General features: G+C 48.1%; 2 protein-coding genes across 2 annotated transcripts; one reads left to right on the top strand and one right to left on the bottom strand.

The window, feature by feature from the left end:
* Positions 1-18: 18 nt before the first annotated feature.
* LOC134077576 (uncharacterized) lies at positions 19-12,527 on the bottom strand. Its single transcript, XM_062533275.1, has 7 exons — positions 12,356-12,527; positions 11,817-12,030; positions 2,248-2,604; positions 1,628-1,654; positions 1,120-1,500; positions 75-264; positions 19-28 (listed from the first exon to the last, which is right to left on the bottom strand). The coding sequence occupies exons 1-7, from the start codon at positions 12,362-12,364 to the stop codon at positions 19-21; spliced, it is 1,188 nt and encodes a 395-aa protein (XP_062389259.1). The 5' UTR covers positions 12,365-12,527.
* Positions 12,528-13,868: 1,341 nt separating this feature from the next.
* Positions 13,869-25,205, top strand: LOC134077570 (uromodulin-like). Its single transcript, XM_062533260.1, has 7 exons — positions 13,869-13,972; positions 14,661-14,711; positions 14,958-15,125; positions 22,598-22,951; positions 24,100-24,234; positions 24,552-24,698; positions 25,186-25,205. Exons 1-7 carry the CDS (start codon positions 13,951-13,953, stop codon positions 25,203-25,205), a joined length of 897 nt encoding a protein of 298 aa, XP_062389244.1. The 5' UTR covers positions 13,869-13,950.
* Positions 25,206-25,453: the final 248 nt, after the last annotated feature.

Here is a 25,453-nt window from a genome sequence, read left to right as displayed (position 1 = left end):
CAGGCGCCAGCTTGGCCTTCAGCTGGTTCTTCAGGTTGTTCCACTTCTTGCGCACCTCCTCCACGTCACGCGGCCGGCTAGCGGTAGCGGCGGTAGCGGCGGTAGCGGTGGCGGCGTTGAGCTTGGCTGTGACCAGAGTCCACACCGGGATGCTGCTGCCGCGCGGCAGGAGCTGGTTGCGCTCGCCGAACAGCGCCTCCCAGTGGTTGAGGATCTCGGTGTAGAGAAGGTCCTCCTCCTCTTTGGAGAAACGTCGGCTGGAGGCTGGAGGTTTTTTAGAGACAGGATGGAGGTCATTATAAGGGGCATTACTGAGGTTTGGTGTGCAACAAGTGTGCTAACTAGCCAACAGCCGACCGGAGCTTCAGAGAACATGTTACAAATTGTTTTGGTTTGTTTGATTGTTCGCTTGTTTTACTTTGAACTTTTGTTTTGACTGTTCTAAAAGAGACTTCATGTGGATTGAAAGGCATCAACATTTAATTGTTAAATGAAGGCAGCTCAGTCTAGCAATTTGTATATAAGTCCTGGTAGACCTTGTCCTTCTCTATACAGACAAATCAAGCACTGATACATTTGTCCTAGCTCTCAAAATATTCCACCAAAATATGTTTTTTATTCTGTTTCAGGGGGTGTCAGTCCTGAATAAAAATGGTGATTTCCACAGTGAAACTACATTATTAGTCAGGAATCACCTACAATGCCTTTGTGAACCACCAGGGGGCCACAGACCCTTATTGTAGTTAGCAACAAAAATGTTTTGCAAGTGATAATATAAAAGTCCAGCTTCAGAAAGCAGAACTTTTACTTTCTGTAGCCAGCCCTTTACACCTCTGCAAATGACTACAAGCAAAACCAAAACACTGGCCCTCGGCTGCATCTTGCAAAAAAAAGGGAAAAAAGGAGGATTTTGACCCCCCTACCCCTCATCAGTGGCTTCTGATGAAGTGTCCTGCTCCGCTTTAACAATCTTTGCTTAAGAGCTGTGCTAATTAGAAACACCTGATTAAGTGAAAGATTGAAACAAAAAAAATGCGACAGACCTTTTACTTTCTGAAGCCGGCCTTTTGTCTGCAAATGACTAAAAGTAAAACCAAAACACCGGGGCAGGATACTCACTGGCCCTCGTCCCCGTCTTGCCCTCGGCGGCGTCCTGCTTCATCCTGGACACGATCCTCTGCTTCAGCAGACTGAGGTCCTCCCCGTCCACCTCTCCTGCGGGCTCCAGACCCCCCGACTGCGCAACGACGTCGTCCGCCGCGTGGAGCTTCTGCTTCTTGAGGTGGCACCACTTCTTTCGCACGTCCTCCCCGTCGCGGGCCACGAGCGACCCGGAGCTGCTGTTCATCTTGGCGGCGATGCGGTTCCAGACGGCGGCGCGGCCGCCGCGAGGCAGGAGGCTGTGGTGGCGCTCGCCGAACAGCTCCGCCCAGTGGCGGAGGACCTCCTTGTATAAAATCTCCTCTTCGTCCTTGCTGAAGCGCTTGTGGTAGGCCTGGCCTGGAGACATTACAAATAAGTAATTACAAATAAGTAATTGACATTACAAATAAGTAGATCATAAATGAAAGGCACACATAAAGCAGAGCATTTAATGGTCTTATTTTAATTAAGAGAAATAACCTACATGTTTTGTCAATGTCTTGTGGCAATCCTAGAGAGAGAGAGAGGGGGGAGGGTACAGTAGCAGAAATTATAATTAGTGAGCAATTTAACAAATTCATCATCTACAAACAATCTCAGCACTAATGAGACGAATGATTAAACATAGAAAGTCATCTAAAACAACGCAGATATTATGAGAATTGCATCCGTCTAGCTAACTAACAAACTAAGTTGTGATCTGCAAAGAAAATGACTTAACGACTTCAGATTTGCTACTGCCTCAACTTGACCAGCTGCTTTGAAGCTGTCCATATCTGACATCTCATACATACAACATACAAAAAACGCTTAGCTAGTAGCTGCCAGCAAATTATTATATCTGTATGGTATTAAGCTCTGAAGCACAATAAACAAGGCGGTGTACAGTACGTGAACCACTTTAATGTCGTGGTGCAAACATCTGTGTCTGACTATCTCAAAGACCTAATTCAGAGCTTTGGTGTACATACAAAAAAAAACAAGGGTGCAAAAACAAAACTACGGCAAGCACAGGTAGAAAAACGCACAACAACAACAACAACAACAACAACAACAACAGGAACAATTTCCATACTAATACTATAGGCTAACTCTCGCACTCACCCTCTGCCTCGTGTCCTGCGTCTCTCCCAGTGGTCGTCCCCTTCATCTTAGAGGCCACCTCTGCCTCCATCTCGCTGAGGCCTGCGCCGGGCTCGTCCTCTTCCTCGCCCGACGCGCTAATGACCGCCAGCTTGGCTCTCAGCTGGTTCTTGAAGTAGCACCACTTCCTGCGGACCTCTTCCCCGTCCCGCGCCACCCCGGACGCCGACTGCACGGCGGCGGCCACCTGGCTCCAGACGGAACCCCGGCCCACCCTGGGGAGCAGGCGGCTCCGCTGGCCGAAGAGCTGGTCCCAGTGGGCGAGCACCTCCCGCCACAGTACGGACTCCTCCTCGCGGCTAAAGCGCTTTTTGACTGCTAGCAACCGGGGATACGGGGGGGGGGGGTTGAATAAGTGGGGAGAACGAACGCACACACGCGCGCACACGCACATGCACACATACACACAAACACAAACACACACACAAAAAAAACACAAACACACACAAAAACACAAACACACACACACACACACACACAAAAAAACACAAACACACACAAAAACACAAACACACACAAAAACACAAACACACAAACACTTAAAACAAGCATTCAAAGTCCCCACGCCCCACTTAGCACCCATCTTAGTAATGCCCTATGAGCAGTCATCAGACAGTAATTTTTCTATTCACATGAATGGGGAGGCATATAGGAAGTGGGGTGGGATAAGTGTAGAGAATACTGCCATATACTGTAGACCCACTGAAGTTCACCTACAGAAGTGAGCAAACTGACATGCCTCAATCATTACTGTCAGTGATCCATGCCACGGCTTATCAAACTGGTATTAGAGGAGATGTAAGTCTGTTTAAGCCATTTTGTTAAGCTAAAAATGAACTAGAGTAGAGTATGTCTTTACTATCCAAGAGCGAACCCGACTATTTTAGACAATTTGTTATTTATTTTGTTTTCAAGTGAACAACAAAAGAAAACATGTTAGCATTAAAACTGTTCCACCATCAACTTCATTTGATTGCGTTTGGCCTGAAGGCTTGGTGAAATGTGCCACCAATTCAGCACTAAATTGAAAATCATTCACTAATATTGATTTGCTTTGTCATGGAATCAGGGAAGTCAAAGAGAGGGACAAGAGGCAAAATATGTAGTTAAACCTGCTTCAAACAAACCTGCTTGTAAACGTGCTGTAGTGGTCTACATGCAATTATTGAATCTTTAGAGACCCTTCTCTCTTAATCTACAGGTGCTCAAATCACTTTTGCTCCACGGAGATAAGTTCTGTGCACTGCACTGATTGCCATTTGTAGGCCTTTGCAAATAAACAACATTTGAGATGCGAGCGTTTTGAATAGTTGAATAGTCGGTTTCAAAAAGTAGAGTTGTATTCATGTGTTCATGATGTATTTCTATGACAAAACTATCCAAGAAAAATATTCTTATCTGTTAATTGGCTATTTTGATGAAGAAATATTCCACAGGCAACACATGAACTGATTTGTAAATGTGCAAATGGGGTGGCCACGTCTTCACCTCTTGGGTGTTTGACTATGTTTGATGAAGCTGTACTAGTGTGAGTGTATGATCATTATAAGTCATATTCCATGATCAGTGGCGGTTTTAGGTACGGGCGAACCGGGCAGTCGCCCGGGGCGGCATCTTGTATGGGGCGGCACGAGCGCTTAACCCTATGAGCCCGACTGACGCAAAGTGCGTCAAAAAACACTCATGGGGGCGCTCGTGGAGGATCTCGCCTGGGGAGTAATTAGTGTGCTTGCAAAAGCACACTATTGTTCTCCGTGCGTTTCATATACTACTTATTTATCTTAAGTCAAACTTTTGTCTCCCTATCTTGTCCTAGGGATTTAGAGCTAGAGACGCCGTTCCACCTCTCACGCGTCGGTCCTGATGCGAGGATGGTGGCTTGTATACAGCTTTTTGATACGCCTTGTCGTTCTCCCGTTATTCCAGTTTTTCCGGTCGATTTTTTCCCATAGGAATGAATGGAAAAGTGATTTTTGAGCGCTGATGCCCACACATTTTTCCACCTGTAGCCCAAACCGTAAGACATTAAGTCATGAAATTTGGTACGCTGATAGAAGAGACTACCCTGATTGACACCACCAGGTTTCATGCTCTCCGCTCTCACGCCCTAGCGCCACCAACTGGTCAAAGTTGGAAAACACGTTAATGCCCGTAACGTTTGATCCGTATGGCCGATTTTGATAAAACTTATACCGTTGGAATCCTCTGACTCAGCCGATTCCAACGCACCATGTGACGTAATTTTCCGCCATGATGGATTTTCCACCATTTTGAATTTTGTCCAAAATCAAAGTAAAGCGACTTTGGCCGCATAGTTCATCCGATCGTCATGAAACTTGGCACGCGTGATCTACAGACCAAGGCGGATCAAATGCCTTGATTTCGCCTTCATACGTCCAAGCGTTCGCCTGTGACGACCAATTAAATTCAGCGAGCGAAGCCACCAAACAGGAAGTGTGCCTATCTTGGCAATGCTGTGACGTATGAAAGCCATATTTGGTGGGATGACTTGAGACCCCATCCAAAGCACCCTCAATAAATTTGGTGTTATTTGGTCTGTCGATGGCTCTATAATTAGCAAAAACGTGTGTGTTTGTGAATGTATGCTATTATTCGGAATAGCTCATCTTAAATTGCTTAGGTCATGCAGAAATGACATTTCAGAGTGATTTAAGATACAATGTTGATATTTTTTTTTTAAAAAATCAAATCAAGGCCATTCTTGTAAAATATCTTGGTGCAATTCTCACAGCACTATGGAGTTCTGCCATGTCCTGGCATACATTCCCTAGCGTATGATAGTAGCCTCACACCTTACAATTTATCATTGGATGTTGGAGATGGTCCGCAACGGTACAATGTGGATAGTTCTAGGATGGTCCGCTACGGAGTGTCTCATCCTGAGACTTGTTAGATCTAAGCAATGCCATGGCCCCTAAGGACAAGTACGGACTTACACGCTGTTAAATGTTGTAGGTGTTCATTTGGTATATATACTAGACAATTACACGATGTTTCATACTGACGGTGTGTTTTGGATGATTTGTATTGACCTGAGCATTCTGGGTGAACTTCACTCCCAACGTCGGCGAAATACCGGAAGTAGAGCGGTCGCCCTGTCTGCAGTGTGCTTGAGGCAAGGAGGATTTTAATTAGAATGTAATCGCAGTTACACTTTCAACATAAAGTGTGTATATTTAGACTTCAAATTTCGGAATTTGAGAGGTCTAGTTATGAGGTTAGGCTAAACTAACTGCAGTTCAAATAGTTGGTTTTAACTTTACCAAGGCTGTTTTAATACTGAATTGCAACTGCTGTTATGAAGACAGTTTGGAGCCTGGCAGACGTGAAGGCAGTGAAAGGTAATTAAATGCATGCCTGGGAAGCCAATGTTGTTAACTGTAAATTTAATACGGACCGAGTGGTACGTTTTGCTGATGTCGTTTCGCAACTCATCGAGCTAGCAATTGCTGTCAAGCATCAGGCAGTGCATAGATAGATAATATTATGACACTTTTTTACAGTCAGTGAAGCACCGAGTGAAAGTCAACGTTTGCTTTATATCCAGTGACAGTGGTGCTGATGTCGTTTGAATAAGTACAGTAAACTTAGTCAGAAGATCTAAAAAATATTTGCAATTATTGCTAGCTATGGTCTATGTGCCATCAAGTTGAAGTGGGCTGGTCATGTCTAAAGCGTGATTATTTTCAATAACTACTCCTCCTGATTGATTGTCATTGACACCGTCAGCGTGATTATTTAGATATTAATTTAACATGACAACAAAGCGAGTCAAACTATAAATAGCCTACAAGTCTGTTTATTGAATGAAAGTATCGTTATGATTCCCATGCCTCAGAGCCTTTAGCGCTCTGACTAGCGCGGTAGGCAGGCGAGCGTAGTTAACGTTCCCGTGCTGTGGGCGGAAGAGAGGACACAATTCGCAGTGAACGACATAGTGAGATTGTTAGTTGATATTAGTAGGCTAATTGTTAATTGCTTAACGTTGCCTACATTTAGCTATGGGGAAGGAAAGGTGATATTGCAGCCTGGCGATATTGTAAGCTATTTGTCTATTTCATTTGCTTTTGGCAGCTAAATGGAACGTTATGGAAAATGCCAACATCGAACAACCAAACTCAGGCTAACAGCTTCTTATTGCGAGTGAAAACCATAGACATGGTGAAAACTAAATGGCATTGTATAGCATTAGTTTTTGGCATGGGAACATTTAGACTGTCTTTCAATTCATTGGCTAGATCAGTGGTTCCCAAACTTTTCTGGCTTACGGCACCCCTAAACATATCTCTCTCCATCCACGGCACCCCTATTTTTTTTTTTACTTTTTACTCAACCTCATTTGTGCCATATTTGTACTTCATGCCATTTTCTTTAACCTTGTGATACGTTGGATAGGCCAAAACTGCTTTTATTATAGGCATTACTAAGATAAGGTGAAGTTGATATCTTTTTTTGTTTTATTCAAATGAACTACTTTCATTCAACTAATTTAATTGAACGTTTGAATAAATGGTGAACAGGATAACCAATTTGATAACCACCTGACCTCGGTGTGCAGTCTTAACCCATTTCACTGCAGAGGGCAGTGAATAACCGTGTTTGAAGGGGACGTGATTTAACGTAATTAACTATTTTTACGATCTGTTTCAATACATCCGTCAGGCTTCGTTTTTGCAGTAAGAGCCTCCCGATGCAACATGCAATGCGTCGCTACCATGGAAGGATTCTGTTGCATAGCTTTCGTTACAAAGCCTTTGACCCGACCTGTCATTGAGGCCGCCCCGTCAGTGGCAGCGCACACACTTACGCACATATCCCAGCTAAGATTATTGTTCCTCAAGTATTCAACTGTCACCCTGAATATCTCATCTCCGGCAGCATGGTTGGTCAGTTCTTTGCAAAATAAAAAGTTATCTGTAAATTTGTCCTCATCGACATCTCACGTTAGCGAGCAGCTGGCAAAGGCCACTAGCATAAGTGGACTCGTATTTGAAGCGCAAACTTCCCCAATAGCCGTAGCCATCGTTAGCCCACGCCCTGCAGACCTGGCATACTGGTGTGGGACACGTTACCTCGCCAGCCCAAGTGAACCCATACTGGAGGTAGGAGTCGTTATATTGCCTCACTTTTCTCTTTGCTGATTTCGTCTGGTCAGATTCCGAGGTCTGTCCCTGTGGAGGTGCATGGCGTTCTCTTTAAAAACGTATCTTTTGCGCCTATAACTGCACTCCGCCATACGGAATAACGAACGAAGTCACTGAACAAACAAACAAACTTATAAGTAGCCTACCTACATACAGTACAGTACGATACATTAAACTGTAGCCTATTGTTTGTGCTGCAAATACGTTTTTGCAATAAAAATAATTTTGAAATGGATATTATGCTTTTTAAAATTTCATTAAATTATCAAGCCTTAGACAATTCCGCGGCACCCCTGAGCATGCGTCACGGCACCCCAGGGTGCCGCGGCACCCACTTTGAAAACCCCTGGGCTAGATGATACAAAGATGTTTCAAGAAGTTAGTGAGGAGCAGGAGAGAGAGAGACTGATGCTGCGGTGGTCTGCGTGATTGAGGTCAGTAAAGGTCTATGAACGATGTTAAAGATGATTAAACGTTGCAAATGTCACATAAGCCGAATGGGAACCGGGGGAAAAGTTTCAAAACGTTGTGGCCGCTGAACTTGGCTTTTGCAACAGGCTTTTGGCTGAGTTCGTTTTATTTTGTATGATGGTTGTGTCAGAATCAGAAATGTCACCTTATCGCAAAGTGTGTAGCCTAATTAGATTAGCCAACAGTGTACTATAGGCTGTGTACTATAGGCTGTGTAGACAACATGCACAGCAATATGTGTAGCCTATGTAGAGACAACATGCACAGCATTCAACTCAGTTGATTGGCATAGGCTAATAACAATGAAAAGGCGAAAAGAAAGTAATCTCCATATTTATATGCATGTTATCAAAGTTGGATAAAAACACAAAACAAATAGTGATGATCCATGTGTAGGCTATAGGCCTAATGCATCTCAAACTCAACCCAGGCATTCCCAACCCCTCCTAAGGAATTGTCTTATTCATGCCCTTTATGCCCTTATTTCATATAATTCTGGCCAACTTGTTGCTCTTACTGTGTAGGCTTAGCCTAAAACCTACATTAAATAGTCGGGATGTAAAAAACAGGCATAGGCTACCTTATGCATTTATTTTAGTAATAGTAGGCCTACCCCATTCCCAACATCATCTAGAAATGTTGGTTCTGATAAATGTTTGTAGGAATGATGAAAAAAACGATGTAGGAACGATTCATTTTTGTTTTTGCGCGAGCGAAATGGTAAACTTTTAAGAAATCATCATCCACATCATAGTATGATGCTGTGTGGGGTTATGGACTTGACAGTTTTGCATGGAATTGCCCATACAGTATATACATACAGTATACATATTTAAGCAATATAGCACGAGTGGGAGTGGGTTGTTGCTAGATATTCCCACGGGTGTTGTTCGGCCCTAGCCTCGAGGCCCGAGGCCGAGTGGCGCAGGCAACTACATCCGTGGGAATATCCAGCAACAACCCACGATCACAAGTGCTATATTGCTTTTATACAACAATTCTACCACTTGTTTTTTGCGCTAATTTCCCATTATAATGTAAATCGCTAAAACTGTCTTGTTTGTAGAACTAACTTCTCTCCGCCACAAAGTTCTATTACTTGCAGGACAAACTGCCGTTACTAGTTCTAAATGGATGGTTGCTATGGCCAAAGGCCAGTCGTTAGTTCTAAAAGCACGTTGCTATGGCCAAAAGCCAGTCGTTAGTTCTATCTCTCCCGTTGTCAAGCAATGCAGAATATAGCCTAATAAACGTTAGCTCGCATTGCGTCTGGTTAGGACATGCTTTTAGCTTTGAAACATCACTATTTTACTTAGCCTACATGCCATCCAACTAGCTAATATCCACCTCCGTCATATTCTATGTTCTGAGTATCTGTATTTCAGCTTGGATGCAATGTGACAGTTCGTTTTACACTTGACAATTTGACATTGTATCGCGGAGTGATTTATTATTAGCTGTGAAAAGTCAGAGTGGATTATCGTGGTATATTTCAACTCATGGAACGTCTCTCGGCCAATCAGAAACAAAGAAACAGCTTCATAGAACCCAATTGTTGTATAATAAGATTTGACACATTGCAGTTTTTTAATGCTGGGGTTATTTATAAATCAAAGAATTGTGGGTAGATGTGGGTGAACTGTGCAACATGCAGTTTGTGGACAAGAGGCAGACGTAACAGACAGATATTTGTGTTTGAAGGGGTGGTGTGTCTGTGTGTGTGTAAGTGTGTGTGTGTGTGTGTGTGTGTGTGTGTTTATGTGAAAGTCTTCGTTGCTAGTCAACTCAGCGACATGCAGTTTGTGGACAAGAGGCAGATGTAACGGACTGACGTTTCTGTTTGAAAGAGTTGTTTGTGTGTGTGTGTGTGTGTGTGTGTGTGTGTGTGTGTGTGTGTCTTTGTTGCCGGTGTACAGTATTTCTGAATATGAATGCTGTCTGGACAGGAAATGGCATAGCTTTTATCACATGCAACCAATCCAAAATCGATTTCATATTCAGAAACGTTAACCAGTAACAGCCTGGTTGCTTTGACTTATCAAAACCAAATTTTATCCTATTACATCATTTGAACAGGTGAGTCGTCCTGTTTATTTTACCATCCATTTGAGGCTATAACACATTGCAAATTATTTAACAGTGAGTAAACTGCGGATGTTCCCGCATAACAGGATAGCTATACTCCTAACATTACTCGTATTTGTTCTAGAAACATGCCTAGTTCTAGCCTGGATGCCAGACCGAAGTTTAGCCCCGCCTCCATTCTTTTTCGGCAGGGAACTTCGGTCTGGCACTGCTCCGTTCAGCTGCTACTATTCGAGATACACTTCGGCTCGGACCAATCACATTTCACAGGGCGGGCTTTACGTGATGATTGACATATGAACAGCAGTGACGTTCACGGCTGCATGCGTCCTCGTTCAACGAGTTGGTAGTGAGACCATGTTCGCTTAGGTTGATTTTGATTGCAACAGAAACGCTATGGCTATGAATGCATAATTTGTTCATGCAGTTTGGCCTTTCGTTTATCTTAGCTATTGAAACGGAGGTTTTATCACGGATTCGCACAACTATTTCTGAACACTTAGACCCAGTTAAAACAGCATGTTTGGGTGATGTTGTTCCCGTTTGTTTAAAAATGTCTGTTTGCTCGTTGGGTTAACGACACACTTCCCCAGCTGTTCATTGCATACAGTTTGAAGGAATTATTTTTAAAAACGAAGGAGGATGTTTTCCATAGCCTACCCTGCTACATATTTCTGTCTTAGATTTCGCAGATACTGACAGCCAATAACTTGTTCTGTTTGGTTTGGTCTATCCAATGAGTGCAGAGCTATCCCCCCCGCACTGTATCGGTTGAATCACGCCCCATAATCGCAGCTGAATGGAGCAGTTTCAGACTCATATTCTGATAAGAATTGAGTATGACGTCGTCAGGCTAGCCTAGTTCCTTAGGCTCCCTCCTTCCTTCAGTGGTTACGTGTTTCATGCTAGCTACACGTGAACAACTCATACTTAATTCAACACAAGGTCTACAGACCTTAGAGGTGTACATTTCATTTTCATACATCAAAGCGTTCGCCCGTGACAGCCAATCAAATTCGATGGTGAAGCGTCCAAACAGGAAGTGAGGTCAAATCTCGGAAACGCTGTGAGGTATCGAGACCATATTTGGCGGGATGATTTTGGACACCATCCAAAGTAGCCTCAGTAAATGTGTTGTAATTTGGCCACTAGGGGGCGCCGCAATTAGCAAAAATGCATTTTGGCTCATATCTCTTTACGTCTTTGGGATGACATCTACATTTTTACATTGGAGGTGCTCTGGGACATACCACTGATAAACCTAGGCAACTCGTCAGGTCAGTGTAAGAATTCGGCAATCGAGGGCAACGTCGCCAAACTCGAAGCAGCTTCGCGTCTTGGCCAAACTTTGGCGCTTTGACCTGAGGGCGAGCTGTCGCGTATCCTGCCGGGGCGCTCTCGCGGCGCGTCGGAGCAAGCACACTTCGCACTTTCCCACCGGGAAATGCATTCTAGTTCAGTCTAGAACCGCCACTGTCCATGATTTGTGTCACTGTAATGAATGCTTTAGAAAGGAGGCCTACAGTACGTGTTTTGATGCAGGTGTGTGAATGTGATTGGCACCTCCTGTAGCAGAACTGTAGGCAAATAGGTTTCCTTAATGTGTGACTTGGAGAATGAGGACGTATTCCTCTTGTGCACATGAATAAGTTGACAAGTTGTAGCTGTTGTATTGTGTTTGTTATGTAGAACTTTCACTGATCTGTTGAGAACAGGTCGCGCGCGCGCGCGCGCGCTCTCTCTCGCTCTCTCTCTCTCTCTCTCTCTCTCTCTCTCTCTCTCTCTCTCTCTGGACTACAGCCTACTTACTGTGCGCGCAATCCGCTGTGTTGTCCACATCCTCCTCCTCCTCCTCTTCTTCTTCTTCTTTTAGGTTTTCTACTTTGACTACTTCCACTTTAATTCCCAAATGTTCGATTTCTGAATCATTAATGTTAGGTTTGGCCTCCAACGGTTCGAAAGGGCCCGGTTCAATCTTACAAGTGGGCGTTGCAATGGTTGCAACTGGTTTGCAGTCCAACTCCTGTGGAAGAAAAGACAGGCAGGCTAAAACAATAGCAGCTACCCGGTTCCAAATTAATATCCCAGTGTGGTCGATTAACACTCATCTTTAACCACATTAGTTCGCTCGCATTGCATTGCTGGGATAAAGGCAGCTAACATGACTCTAATAAAAAAAAAAGTTACATTAGGCTGATAGTTAAACTTCGCCAACTAAACCAGAAGTTAAGCTGCCATCACTGCACAGTCGAGGTGGGCCGTCTTAGGCTACTCTTAAAAGTTAATCGATTCAGAAAATAGGCAAAATCGTGTAGGCTAGCGTTACCAAAACAAGTCGAGTGACTTACTTCGTCCATTCTGACTGTTTGGTGCAGGAAACGCTCTCATTAGCGACAGTAATGCGTGGATCCGAAGAAGGTTACAAATCGTATGTAAGATAATGTTAGGTTTACTGCAACCACCAACTAATAGCAAGTCAGACATTCCAAAGAAGTTACAGTAGGAACAACCATTCTCTCCAAATATCCCGCCAGCTGAGGGTGTGTGTTCTGAACTTTCGTGGGTGTGCTCTGAACTTATTTACCAGCCGCGATAAGGGACAAACATAACTTTAAAACGCGATACTAGTAGGCCAGTGGTAAATATCTAATCTGAGAAAATAAATCCAGCTAAAGACAATGCTGAATGTTGTCTCAATATTTTTGTCACATTAAAATGCAGACCATGTTCTTAAATATCCAAAAATGGTTGATTTGTCTTTTACTAATAAACTCAAAAGGATACTACAAACATAGTTTGAAGCCCTATTTGGATGGGCCCAGGTGCTGTTTACACTGTTGTGGTTGAATCTAGTGATTTACCTGTCTTTGATTAAATTGTTTTTGGTTGTTTGTGAACTTCATTCACAGATTGTTATGTGGTGTGAAAGCACTTCTGTTCGTTTGAAGGCTTCATTCAGTTGTGCTGTGGTAGCCTATAGGCCTATGAACAGGTAGGCTAATGAAGACTGGACACTGACGATGGTGAGATGAGATCCAAATCAGTGTAGGCTACTGCGTGTTATTGTTGTTCCGTACAGTTAGAACTACACTAGAAAAGAAGGCCTATTGAAGCAGCATCTCAAGTAAACCTCTTTGGAGTTCATTGCGGGGAGTGACAATTACAAGGAAGTGATGAGAGAAGAATGCAGAAGTGGTTGAGGCTGTGTGACCCAGTGAGAGGCTAGGCACCCTCATAACTCAGTGAGAGGCTGAAGCACCATCATAACTCTTGCAAGAAAAAGTGGGTCAGAAATCACAAGGTTGTTTGTTTACGTTTGTCATATGAAGGGTAGACTAATAGGAAATTGATTGTGAGATATTCAATTTTCCACATTTTGTTTTAGTTCACCAAGAGAATTATTCGTAGTGTCATGTTTGACACCGCTTTCCTTTGTTTACCCTACATAATGAATGGGCCTAAAACCTAATTTCAAACACTGAATCTCTCTTACTGAACATTTACTGAATGTGATGTATGACATCATTCTAGCATACTATCATGACCTGCTTGAAGGTACAGTATGAAACACCAAAACACACAATGATGACAGTTCATTTCTTTTTACGGGAAAAGGTTATACTCGGCAACCTCTCATAACTTTTCTGTGAAATGGCCTACATTCAAAAGGGAAGTGACCTCCTGAATGTGATGATATAAAAGTGTGCTATAATGCACTATAATCACAGTTCGTTGAGATATTTAATAGGCTACATGATAGGACCCAGGTCAGAAACGAGTGCGGATTTGACTGTTCAACACTTTTCAGACGCTGCTGCTGTTGTTTTAGAAGGTTTTTCTTGAGTCCTTACGTTTATGGTTGGAGTGCCCTGAGAGAGTATAGAGATTATTTCATTTTCTTCTGGGCAGCCAGGCCCAACAAGAGGTGCCTGAAGTCAACAAAATGAGGACCGTCGCATTTCTGTGTAAGTATAAGTTTATCCACCACTGATGTAGATGACAATAGAATTTGTCTATTACTATGTTGAGTCCACGGCCTAAAAGACCAGAGAAATGCTCTCAGACACCAACAACAATGTTGAGTTGAGTCTTTTCTACCGATATGATTTGAGATGTTGTGCTGAGAAAGCTTCTCTGACATTTCTCACAGAGTGGTCTGCCTCAGACCACTACTTAAGGCCAGTTCAAACAAAGTTGCGGAGAGCAGTTGCGGCGGTGTGAATCAAAAGTTGCAAGCAGTTGTAAGCCGTCGCTAAACATTCAACATGTCAAATCTTAGTTGCAGAGTTTTAGAACGTTGCTGGTTTTTAGAATGTTGCAGCTTGTCTCGTCGCGGATCTTGTGTTTGAACTGGCCTTTAGGCGACCCATAATATAGTGAGTGATATTTTTAAGTGGAGTGTGAGTGAACTTAGCAGACGCTTTTTATCCAAAGTGGATATCCAATCTGTGGATATCCAATCTGTGTGTTGGTCTACAGTACACAAACTACAGTACGCAAGCTACAGACAAAGAGAGAGAGAGAGAGAGAGAGAGAGAGAGAGAGAGAGAGAGAGAGAGAGAGAGAGAGAGAGAGCTATCTTACCATGACACTCCTGCACTGCCACCACTACCATCTTTACATTTATTAGGGATGCATGTGTGTCTCTTCTAGGGATCATTTTGGCACGTCTTCCTCTGGGAAGCACCATACTTGCTTCGACCCGTACGTACACTTTTTTTGTCATTGATCTTTTTTTATTGTCAAACCAGCCAAAGATATTCAAACATTTCCTGTTTCTAAACACTTCTTGCTGTCCAATCCTCCTCCATCTCCGCACCCCACCTCCCTCTCCACCATTGTATTGTATGTACACACTGTGTACAGTATATACTGTATGTACATGCATGTATGCATAACAACATATTTGTATGTATGTATGTATGTATTTTTGCATCTGCTCTAACCCAGATCACGCCACTGTCAATGGAAATGCCCGCGGAGCGCCTTGTGTTTTCCCCTTTGACCTCTGGGGCACGCCTCACCACGGCTGCTCCGGCGCGTACCACCACTCCCACTGGTGCTCCACCACGCACACGTACGAGGACGACCGGCTGTGGGGAGAGTGCCCAGACTACGGTGAGAGAGTGGGCCAGTATAGGGGCTCGTGGGGAGAGTGCCCAGACTACGGTGAGAGAGTGGGCCAGTATAGGGGCTCATGGGGAGAGTGCCCAGACTACGGTGAGAGAGTGGGCCAGTATAGGGGCTCATGGGGAGAGTGTCCAGACTACGGTGAGAGAGTGGGCCAGTTTGGGGGCTCGTGGGGTGAGAGAGTGGGCCAGTATAGGGGCTTGTGGGGTGAGAGAGTGGGCCAGTATAGGGGCTCGTGGGAAGAGAGAGTGGGCCAGTATAGAGGCTCGTGGGGAGAGAGAGTGGGCCAGTATAGAGGCTCGTGGGAAGAGAGAGTGGGCCAGTATAGGGGCTCATGGGGCTCATGGGGTGAGAGAGTGGGCCATTATAGGGGCTCGTGGGGAGAGTGGGCCATTCTACTGTAGGGGCTCGTGGGGAGAAAGAGTGGGCCAGTATAGGGGCTCGTGGGGCTCGTGGGGAGAGAGAGTGGGCCAGTATAGGGGCTCGTGGGGTGAGAGAGTGGGCCAGTATAGGGGCTCATGGGGTGAGAGAGTGGGCCAGTATAGGGGCTCGTGGAGAGAGAGAGTGGGCCAATATAGGGGCTCGTGGGGCTCGTGGGGTGAGAGAGTGGGCCAGTATAGGGGCTCGTGGGGAGAGAGAGTGGGCCAGTATAGGGGCTCGTGGTAAGAGAGAGTGGGCCATTCTACTGTAGGGGCTCGTGGAGAGAGAGAGTGGGCCAGTATAGGGGCTCGTGGGGCTCGTGGGGAGAGAGAGTGGGCCAGTATAGGGGCTCGTGGTAAGAGAGAGTGGGCCAGTATAGGGGCTCGTGGGGAGAGAGAGTGGGCCAGTATAGGGGCTCGTAAGGAGAGAGAGTGGGCCAGTATAGGGGCTCGTGGAGAGAGAGAGTGGGCCAGTATAGGGGCTCGTGGGGAGAGAGAGTGGGCCAGTATAGGGGCTTGTGGTAAGAGAGAGTGGGCCAGTATAGGGGCTCGTGGGGAGAGAGAGTGGGCCAGTATAGAGGCTCGTGGGAAGAGAGAGTGGGCCAGTATAGGGGCTCATGGGGCTCATGGGGTGAGAGAGTGGGCCATTATAGGGGCTCGTGGGGAGAGTGGGCCATTCTACTGTAGGGGCTCGTGGGGAGAAAGAGTGGGCCAGTATAGAGGCTCGTGGGGCTCGTGGGGAGAGAGAGTGGGCCAGTATAGGGGCTCATGGGGTGAGAGAGTGGGCCAGTATAGGGGCTCATGGGGTGAGAGAGTGGGCCAGTATAGGGGCTCGTGGAGAGAGAGAGTGGGCCAATATAGGGGCTCGTGGGGCTCGTGGGGTGAGAGAGTGGGCCAGTATAGGGGCTCGTGGGGAGAGAGAGTGGGCCAGTATAGGGGCTCGTGGTAAGAGAGAGTGGGCCATTCTACTGTAGGGGCTCGTGGAGAGAGAGAGTGGGCCAGTATAGGGGCTCGTGGGGCTCGTGGGGAGAGAGAGTGGGCCAGTATAGGGGCTCGTGGTAAGAGAGAGTGGGCCAGTATAGGGGCTCGTGGGGAGAGAGAGTGGGCCAGTATAGGGGCTCGTAAGGAGAGAGAGTGGGCCAGTATAGGGGCTCGTGGAGAGAGAGAGTGGGCCAGTATAGGGGCTCGTGGGGAGAGAGAGTGGGCCAGTATAGGGGCTTGTGGTAAGAGAGAGTGGGCCAGTATAGGGGCTCGTGGGGAGAGAGAGTGGGCCAGTATAGAGGCTCGTGGGAAGAGAGAGTGGGCCAGTATAGGGGCTCATGGGGCTCATGGGGTGAGAGAGTGGGCCATTATAGGGGCTCGTGGGGAGAGTGGGCCATTCTACTGTAGGGGCTCGTGGGGAGAAAGAGTGGGCCAGTATAGAGGCTCGTGGGGCTCGTGGGGAGAGAGAGTGGGCCAGTATAGGGGCTCATGGGGTGAGAGAGTGGGCCAGTATAGGGGCTCGTGGTAAGAGAGAGTGGGCCAGTATAGGGGCTCGTGGTAAGAGAGAGTGGGCCAGTATAGGGGCTCGTGGAGAGAGAGAGTGGGCCAGTATAGGGGCTCGTGGGGCTCGTGGGGAGAGAGAGTGGGCCAGTATAGGGGCTCGTGGTAAGAGAGAGTGGGCCAGTATAGGGGCTCGTGGGGAGAGAGAGTGGGCCAGTATAGGGGCTCGTAAGGAGAGAGAGTGGGCCAGTATAGGGGCTCGTGGAGAGAGAGAGTGGGCCAGTATACTGTAGGGGCTCGTGGAGAGTGGGCCAGTATAGGGGCTTGTGGGGAGAGTCTGCCATTCTACTGTAGGGGCTCGTGGGGAGAAAGAGTGGGCCAGTATAGAGGCTCGTGGGGAGAGAGAGTGGGCCAGTATAGGGGCTCATGGTAAGAGAGAGTGGGCCAGTATAGAGGCTCGTGGGGAGAGAGAGTGGGCCAGTATAGAGGCTCATGGGGAGAGAGAGTGGGCCAGTATAGGGGCTCATGGTAAGAGAGAGTGGGCCAGTATAGGGGCTCGTAGTAAGAGAGAGTGGGCCAGTATAGGGGCTCGTGGGGTGAGAGAGTGGGCCAGTATAGGGGCTCGTGGGGAGAGAGAGTGGGCCAGTATAGGGGCTCGTGGTAAAAGAGAGTGGGCCAGTATAGGGGCTCATGGGGAGAGTGCCCAGACTACGGTGAGAGAGTGGGCCAGTATAGAGGCTCGTGGGGTGAGAGAGTGGGCCAGTATAGGGGCTCGTGGGGAGAGAGAGTGGGCCAGTATAGGGGCTCGTGGGGTGAGAGAGTGGGCCAGGGCTCGTGGGGAGAGAGAGTGGGCCAGTATAGGGACTCGTAAGGCTCATGGGGTGAGAGAGTGGGCCAGTATGGGGCTCGTGGTAAGAGAGAGTGGGCCAGTATAGGGGCTCGTGGTAAGAGAGAGTGGGCCAGTATAGGGGCTCGTGGGGAGAGAGAGTGGGCCAGTATAGAGGCTCGTGGGGCTCGTGGTAAGAGAGAGTGGGCCAGTATAGAGGCTCGTGGGGCTCGTGGTAAGAGAGAGTGGGCCAGTATAGGGGCTCGTGGGGTGAGAGAGTGGGCCAGTATAGAGGCTCGTGGGGCTCGTGGTAAGAGAGAGTGGGCCAGTATAGGGGCTCGTGGTAAGAGAGAGTGGGCCAGTATAGGGGCTCGTAAGGAGAGAGAGTGGGCCAGTATAGGGGCTCGTGGTAAGAGAGAGTGGGCCAGTATAGGGGCTCGTGGAGAGAGAGAGTGGGCCAGTATAGGGGCTCGTGGGGCTCGTGGGGAGAGAGAGTGGGCCAGTATAGGGGCTCGTGGTAAGAGAGAGTGGGCCAGTATAGGGGCTCGTGGGGTGAGAGAGTGGGCCAGTATAGGGGCTCGTAAGGAGAGAGAGTGGGCCAGTATAGGGGCTCGTGGGGAGAGTGCCCAGACTACGGTGAGAGAGTGGGCCAGTATAGGGGCTCGTGGGGAGAGTGCCCAGACTACGGTGAGAGAGTGGGCCAGTATAGGGGCTCGTGGGGAGAGTGCCCAGACTACGGTGAGAGAGTGGGCCAGTATAGGGGCTCATGGGGAGAGTGCCCAGACTACGGTGAGAGAGTGGGCCAGTATAGGGGCTCATGGGGAGAGTGTCCAGACTACGGTGAGAGAGTGGGCCAGTTTGGGGGCTCGTGGGGTGAGAGAGTGGGCCAGTATAGGGGCTTGTGGGGTGAGAGAGTGGGCCAGTATAGGGGCTCGTGGGAAGAGAGAGTGGGCCAGTATAGAGGCTCGTGGGGAGAGAGAGTGGGCCAGTATAGAGGCTCGTGGGAAGAGAGAGTGGGCCAGTATAGGGGCTCATGGGGCTCATGGGGTGAGAGAGTGGGCCATTATAGGGGCTCGTGGGGAGAGTGGGCCATTCTACTGTAGGGGCTCGTGGGGAGAAAGAGTGGGCCAGTATAGAGGCTCGTGGGGCTCGTGGGGAGAGAGAGTGGGCCAGTATAGGGGCTCGTGGGGTGAGAGAGTGGGCCAGTATAGGGGCTCATGGTAAGAGAGAGTGGGCCAGTATAGGGGCTCGTGGGGTGAGAGAGTGGGCCAGTATAGGGGCTCATGGGGTGAGAGAGTGGGCCAGTATAGGGGCTCGTGGAGAGAGAGAGTGGGCCAATATAGGGGCTCGTGGGGCTCGTGGGGTGAGAGAGTGGGCCAGTATAGGGGCTCGTGGGGAGAGAGAGTGGGCCAGTATAGGGGCTCGTGGTAAGAGAGAGTGGGCCAGTATAGGGGCTCGTAGTAAGAGAGAGTGGGCCAGTATAGGGGCTCGTGGTAAGAGAGAGTGGGCCAGTATAGGGGCTCGTGGTAAGAGAGAGTGGGCCAGTATAGGGGCTCGTGGAGAGAGAGAGTGGGCCAGTATAGGGGCTCGTGGGGCTCGTGGGGAGAGAGAGTGGGCCAGTATAGGGGCTCGTGGTAAGAGAGAGTGGGCCAGTATAGGGGCTCGTGGGGAGAGAGAGTGGGCCAGTATAGGGGCTCGTAAGGAGAGAGAGTGGGCCAGTATAGGGGCTCGTGGTAAGAGAGAGTGGGCCAGTATAGGGGCTCGTGGTAAGAGAGAGTGGGCCAGTATAGGGGCTCGTGGGGAGAGAGAGTGGGCCAGTATAGGGGCTTGTGGTAAGAGAGAGTGGGCCAGTATAGGGGCTCGTGGGGAGAGAGAGTGGGCCAGTATAGGGGCTCATGGGGCTCATGGGGTGAGAGAGTGGGCCATTATAGGGGCTCGTGGGGAGAGTGGGCCATTCTACTGTATGGGCTCGTGGGGAGAAAGAGTGGGCCAGTATAGAGGCTCGTGGGGCTCGTGGGAAGAGAGAGTGGGCCAGTATAGGGGCTCGTGGGGTGAGAGAGTGGGCCAGTATAGGGGCTCATGGGGTGAGAGAGTGGGCCAGTATAGGGGCTCGTGGTAAGAGAGAGTGGGCCAGTATAGGGGCTCGTAAGGAGAGAGAGAGTGGGCCAGTATAGGGGCTCGTGGGGCTCGTGGGGAGAGAGAGTGGGCCAGTATAGGGGCTCGTGGTAAGAGAGAGTGGGCCAGTATAGGGGCTCGTGGGGAGAGAGAGTGGGCCAGTATAGGGGCTCGTAAGGAGAGAGAGTGGGCCAGTATAGGGGCTCGTGGAGAGAGAGAGTGGGCCAGTATACTGTAGGGGCTCGTGGAGAGTGGGCCAGTATAGGGGCTTGTGGGGAGAGTGGGCCATTCTACTGTAGGGGCTCGTGGGGAGAAAGAGTGGGCCAGTATAGAGGCTCGTGGGGAGAGAGAGTGGGCCAGTATAGAGGCTCGTGGGGAGAGAGAGTGGGCCAGTATAGGGGCTCGTGGGGAGAGAGAGTGGGCCAGTATAGGGGCTCATGGTAAGAGAGAGTGGGCCAGTATAGGGGCTCGTAGTAAGAGAGAGTGGGCCAGTATAGGGGCTCGTGGGGTGAGAGAGTGGGCCAGTATAGGGGCTCATGGTAAGAGAGAGTGGGCCAGTATAGGGGCTCGTAGTAAGAGAGAGTGGGCCAGTATAGGGGCTCGTGGGGTGAGAGAGTGGGCCAGTATAGGGGCTCGTGGGGAGAGAGAGTGGGCCAGTATAGGGGCTCGTGGTAAAAGAGAGTGGGCCAGTATAGGGGCTCATGGGGAGAGTGCCCAGACTACGGTGAGAGAGTGGGCCAGTATAGAGGCTCGTGGGGTGAGAGAGTGGGCCAGTATAGGGGCTCGTGGGGTGAGAGAGTGGGCCAGGGCTCGTGGGGAGAGAGAGTGGGCCAGTATAGGGACTCGTAAGGCTCATGGGGTGAGAGAGTGGGCCAGTATGGGGCTCGTGGTAAGAGAGAGTGGGCCAGTATAGGGGCTCGTGGGGAGAGAGAGTGGGCCAGTATAGAGGCTCGTGGGGCTCGTGGTAAGAGAGAGTGGGCCAGTATAGAGGCTCGTGGGGCTCGTGGTAAGAGAGAGTGGGCCAGTATAGGGGCTCGTGGGGTGAGAGAGTGGGCCAGTATAGAGGCTCGTGGGGCTCGTGGTAAGAGAGAGTGGGCCAGTATAGGGGCTCGTAAGGAGAGAGAGTGGGCCAGTATAGGGGCTCGTGGTAAGAGAGAGTGGGCCAGTATAGGGGCTCGTGGAGAGAGAGAGTGGGCCAGTATAGGGGCTCGTGGGGCTCGTGGGGAGAGAGAGTGGGCCAGTATAGGGGCTCTTGGGGTGAAAGAGTGGGCCAGTATAGGGGCTCGTGGGGAGAGAGAGTGGACCAGTATAGAGGCTCGTAAGGAGAGAGAGTGGGCCAGTATAGGGGCTCGTGGGGAGAGAGAGTGGGCCAGTATAGAGAGTGGGGAGAGAGAGTGGGCCAGTATAGGGGCTCGTGGGGAGAGAGAGTGGGCCAGTATAGGGGCTCGTAAGGAGAGAGAGTGGGCCAGTATAGGGGCTCGTGGGGTGAGAGTGGGCCATTATAGGGGCTTGTAAGGAGAGAGAGTGGGCCAGTATAGGGGCTCGTGGGGCTCGTGGGGAGAGAGAGTGGGCCAGTATAGGGGCTCGTGGGGAGAGAGAGTGGGCCAGTATAGGGGCTCGTGGGGAGAGAGAGTGGGCCAGTATAGGGGCTCATGGGGAGAGAGAGTGGGCCAGTATAGGGGCTCATGGGGAGAGAGAGTGGGCCAGTATACTGTAGGGGCTCGTGGTAAGAGAGAGTGGGCCAGTATAGGGGCTCATGGGGAGAGAGAGTGGGCCAGTATAGGGGCTCGTGGTAAGAGAGAGTGGGCCAGTATAGGGGCTTGCGGTAAGAGAGAGTGCCCAGACTACAGTGAGAGAGTGGGCCAGTATACTGTAGGAGCTCGTGGGGAGAGTGTCCAGACTATATGGTGAGAGAGTGGGCCAGTAGGGGCTCATGTGGTCTTGGGGGTGATGGTACAGTACACTCCTAAAAAAAAGGGTTCTTGCGGTGCTATATAGAACCATGCAGGCTTTAATGGACCCTTCAAAACAGTTTAAAGGGCTATTTATGGGTGCCATATATGAAGCATGGTTTTTGGTTCTATATACAGTAGCACCTTTCTAAGAGTGGATTGCTACAGGAGAAATTGGGTGAGTTTTCTCTTACAGTAGATTTCTATTTCTCTCTAACTCACCAAGCACTGTCGGTAAACAATCGGTTTGACCTAGCTCGTGTTGCTATAGAGTCAGCAGCTAATGCAGCAAGCCAGCTACAGCTTTTCACTCTATAGGGTCATATTACATAGGAGCGCATAGACATGCCCAGGGGTTACCCTGATTATGAACTTGATATATCATGAAGATATCATTAACATGAATTCGGTTGGCCATGACAATCATACGCCGAAAATATGATGTTGTTGTGACAGCCATACAGTAGTATACCTACTGTCCATAGATAGACTGATGTACATAACATGTAGGTGACCAGATGTCTGAGACCAAAACCGGGGACATAATCCCAAAAATGTTGAAAAAACAGTGACATTTTCAGTTTGACTATTGATCTGATTGAATTGTTGTGACAGCCATACAGTATATAGATGTCCGGTCTCTGACCAGCCTTCTCCCCTCACCAGATGTCTGTGATATTCACAACGTCGTCGATGACCCGTGGCGCAACGTCGGCTTCACGTCCACCTTCCCCAGCTGGCCCAGAACGGACGACGCCCTGGCAGAGGGCTGGTACCGCTTCGCTGGCGTCGGCGGCGACGCCCTGTTCGAGGGCTGCCCCGATTCTGGCGCTGGTGGAACCAAATACCCGTTGTCGCTCTGCGGTGGGGACGCCCACCCCGGCCTGGCGGACGGTGTCAGAGCCATGAGTTTGTGTTCCCCTGACAACTGCCGGGGGGACGAGGAAGTGAACGTGCTGGCCTGTCCCGAAGGGTTCTACCTCTACTATCTCTACCCTACGAGCAAAAGCTTCGTCACTCGTGAGTGGATTTTCAAAACATGGACATTTTTTATTAAAGCATTCTATAGCCTACTGTAGTTGCATCAACTGGAACCGATAGCACACACTATTAGTATATACACACAGACACACACAGACACACAGACACACAGACACACAGACACACAGACACACAGACACACACACACACACACACACACACACACACACACACACACACACACACACACACACACACACACACACACACACACATATCACAGTGTCAGACACACAGTCAGACACACGGCAGAACTTCGTCAACCCAAACACTATATCCCCATGGGGTACAAAATATATAGGCCTAATGCTATACAATTTAAATGTATTTGAGTTTAATTTGAATAAATTTTCATTATTTACTATTTTAAAAAAACAACACAACACTTTACACAAACGTACAGCTTTTATTTTTAACCTTATTGGCATTACACCTGCACCACTACATGGGGAAGAGGAAGTTATTGTATTGACTTGTCAGACAGGATTCTATTACCGGTATCTGTACCCCACATCCAAAGGCTATGTCACACGTGAGTGTAAAAAAAAAATGTTACATTTAGTTTGTCCACAATGATAGCAGTGAATAGTGAATAGTGGCTGCTGCACATTCTCAGTCTACAGTGCTGGGGTTTACCATCTTTACAACGTGATCTCACGGCTTGGCGTAAAATGATACGCCACTTTTAAAGCTATTTGTAACACGCCAAATGACTTAAGAAACCGGCGTGACATTCTACGCCTTTTGGTGAGATCAGGCTGTCTTTACCTGTGTTTTGATACCAGGCTCGCGTCTGCCCCTAAGTATGGTTAGACAATACAGGGCATCCCATTTGCTGCCATACTGTATATCTACTGTATATTATTATTCATGTGTCTCTATTTGTGACCAGATGTCCTCTTTTTCCTGGACATGTCCTCTTTTTTACACCTAAAAATTGTCCAGGATTGTCTTTAGCCTAGCGCCTCAAACGTGTTTACAGCGAATTTGCACCGTGTTTCTCTCTGTCGTTCACAAATGAATACAAAATAGCCTTTTGAGGCAGTGTTTTCTCTTGTGTCCTCTTTTTCACAAATCAAAAAGAGGACACAATCTGGTCACCCTATACTGTTGTCTTATATCTCCAGGTCATAGGTCGTGTAATGAGACGGTCTGTGGCGTGAACGCTCGGTGTGAGGACGGCAGTGGTGCCTGTGTGTGCAGCCCTGGTTATGAGATTCCTGCAGGGACTCTACCAACAGGAGACTCCTATGGGTGTGCAGGTAAAGATGTGCTCCCCCTCTTGAGTTGGGCACATGGTTTAAACTTGGGTAAACTACTGTAGTGAAAGTCACTGTTTTCTATTTAGGACTAGTCTGGAATTGAGGTTTTTTTTTTTTTTTTTTTTTAAATACAGTACACAATGTATCTGAGGCGAGCGCATTATGGCACATACTCAAAATTAAAAACTAATTTCAGCATTACTGTCCCATATGAGAATTAAAATATGCACTGCTATTGAAATATATTATATCACTATGTTGCAATACTGGGTTAAACAAGTACTGTACATAACTGGGACATATGTGGTCATTCACAGATATACATGAGTGTGCACGAGACAGTTCTTTGTGTGGACCCAATGCCCTCTGCAGCAACACCAATGGGAGCTTTAGCTGTGTCTGTAACAAGGGATACCAGAAGCCTCCTGGAGTGACCATCACTGATGCTTCAAAGCCATGCCAAGGTATACTGCCCATAGATAGACTGATGTACATAACATGTAGGTGACTAGATGAGAGACCAAAACCGGGCACATAATCCCAAAAAACAGGGACATTTTAATTTTGACTATCAATCTGATATACATAGCCTACAAGTTTTATCTTCAAAACAAAATGAGGACATAGTTTTTCTGTATTTTCCTGGGGACAGGCAACCAAAAACGGGGACATTATAATGATAAACATTATTCAGGCAGCACATCCAACACACACACACGTACTGTAGCTATCAGTATCGTTTCATTGAAGCCGAATTGTTCATATTGTGTTCAAGTTTTGCGTCAACACTCGTAACTTGAACCTGCAAGAAAGGTAGACGGTTCTCTGTCCTAGTGAATCGTGTGAAGACCTTGATTCTGTCATCTGCATCGTCCCCTGATTGTGTTGTGTGTCCAAGACCATGGGTGCCTCTCAACCTCTCTCCTTAATCCTCGATGCTCGCTCCTCCAGGCTCGTTCCCACTGATCTAACTAACACTGAATAGACTATCCCATTGTTGCCGCCCCATCATTCTTTATCCAGATCAGTGGAAACAAGGACCGAGGAAGGAAGGGAGTATGTGTAAAAAGAAGAATGAGAGGCACCCAAACTATTCTATCCCTGTATCCTGTTCAGATGTAGACGAGTGCTCAGAGAGGCCTGACGTCTGTGGAGCCGACGGATCTGCGTCTTGCTCCAACACCATGGGCAGCTTTTACTGCACCTGTGATGAGGGCTA

The sequence above is a fragment of the Sardina pilchardus genome, chromosome 1 (genome assembly GCF_963854185.1).
Source record: "Sardina pilchardus chromosome 1, fSarPil1.1, whole genome shotgun sequence".
NCBI classification, from domain to species: Eukaryota; Metazoa; Chordata; class Actinopteri; order Clupeiformes; family Clupeidae; genus Sardina; species Sardina pilchardus.
This window is presented reverse-complemented; position numbering and strand designations above follow the sequence as displayed.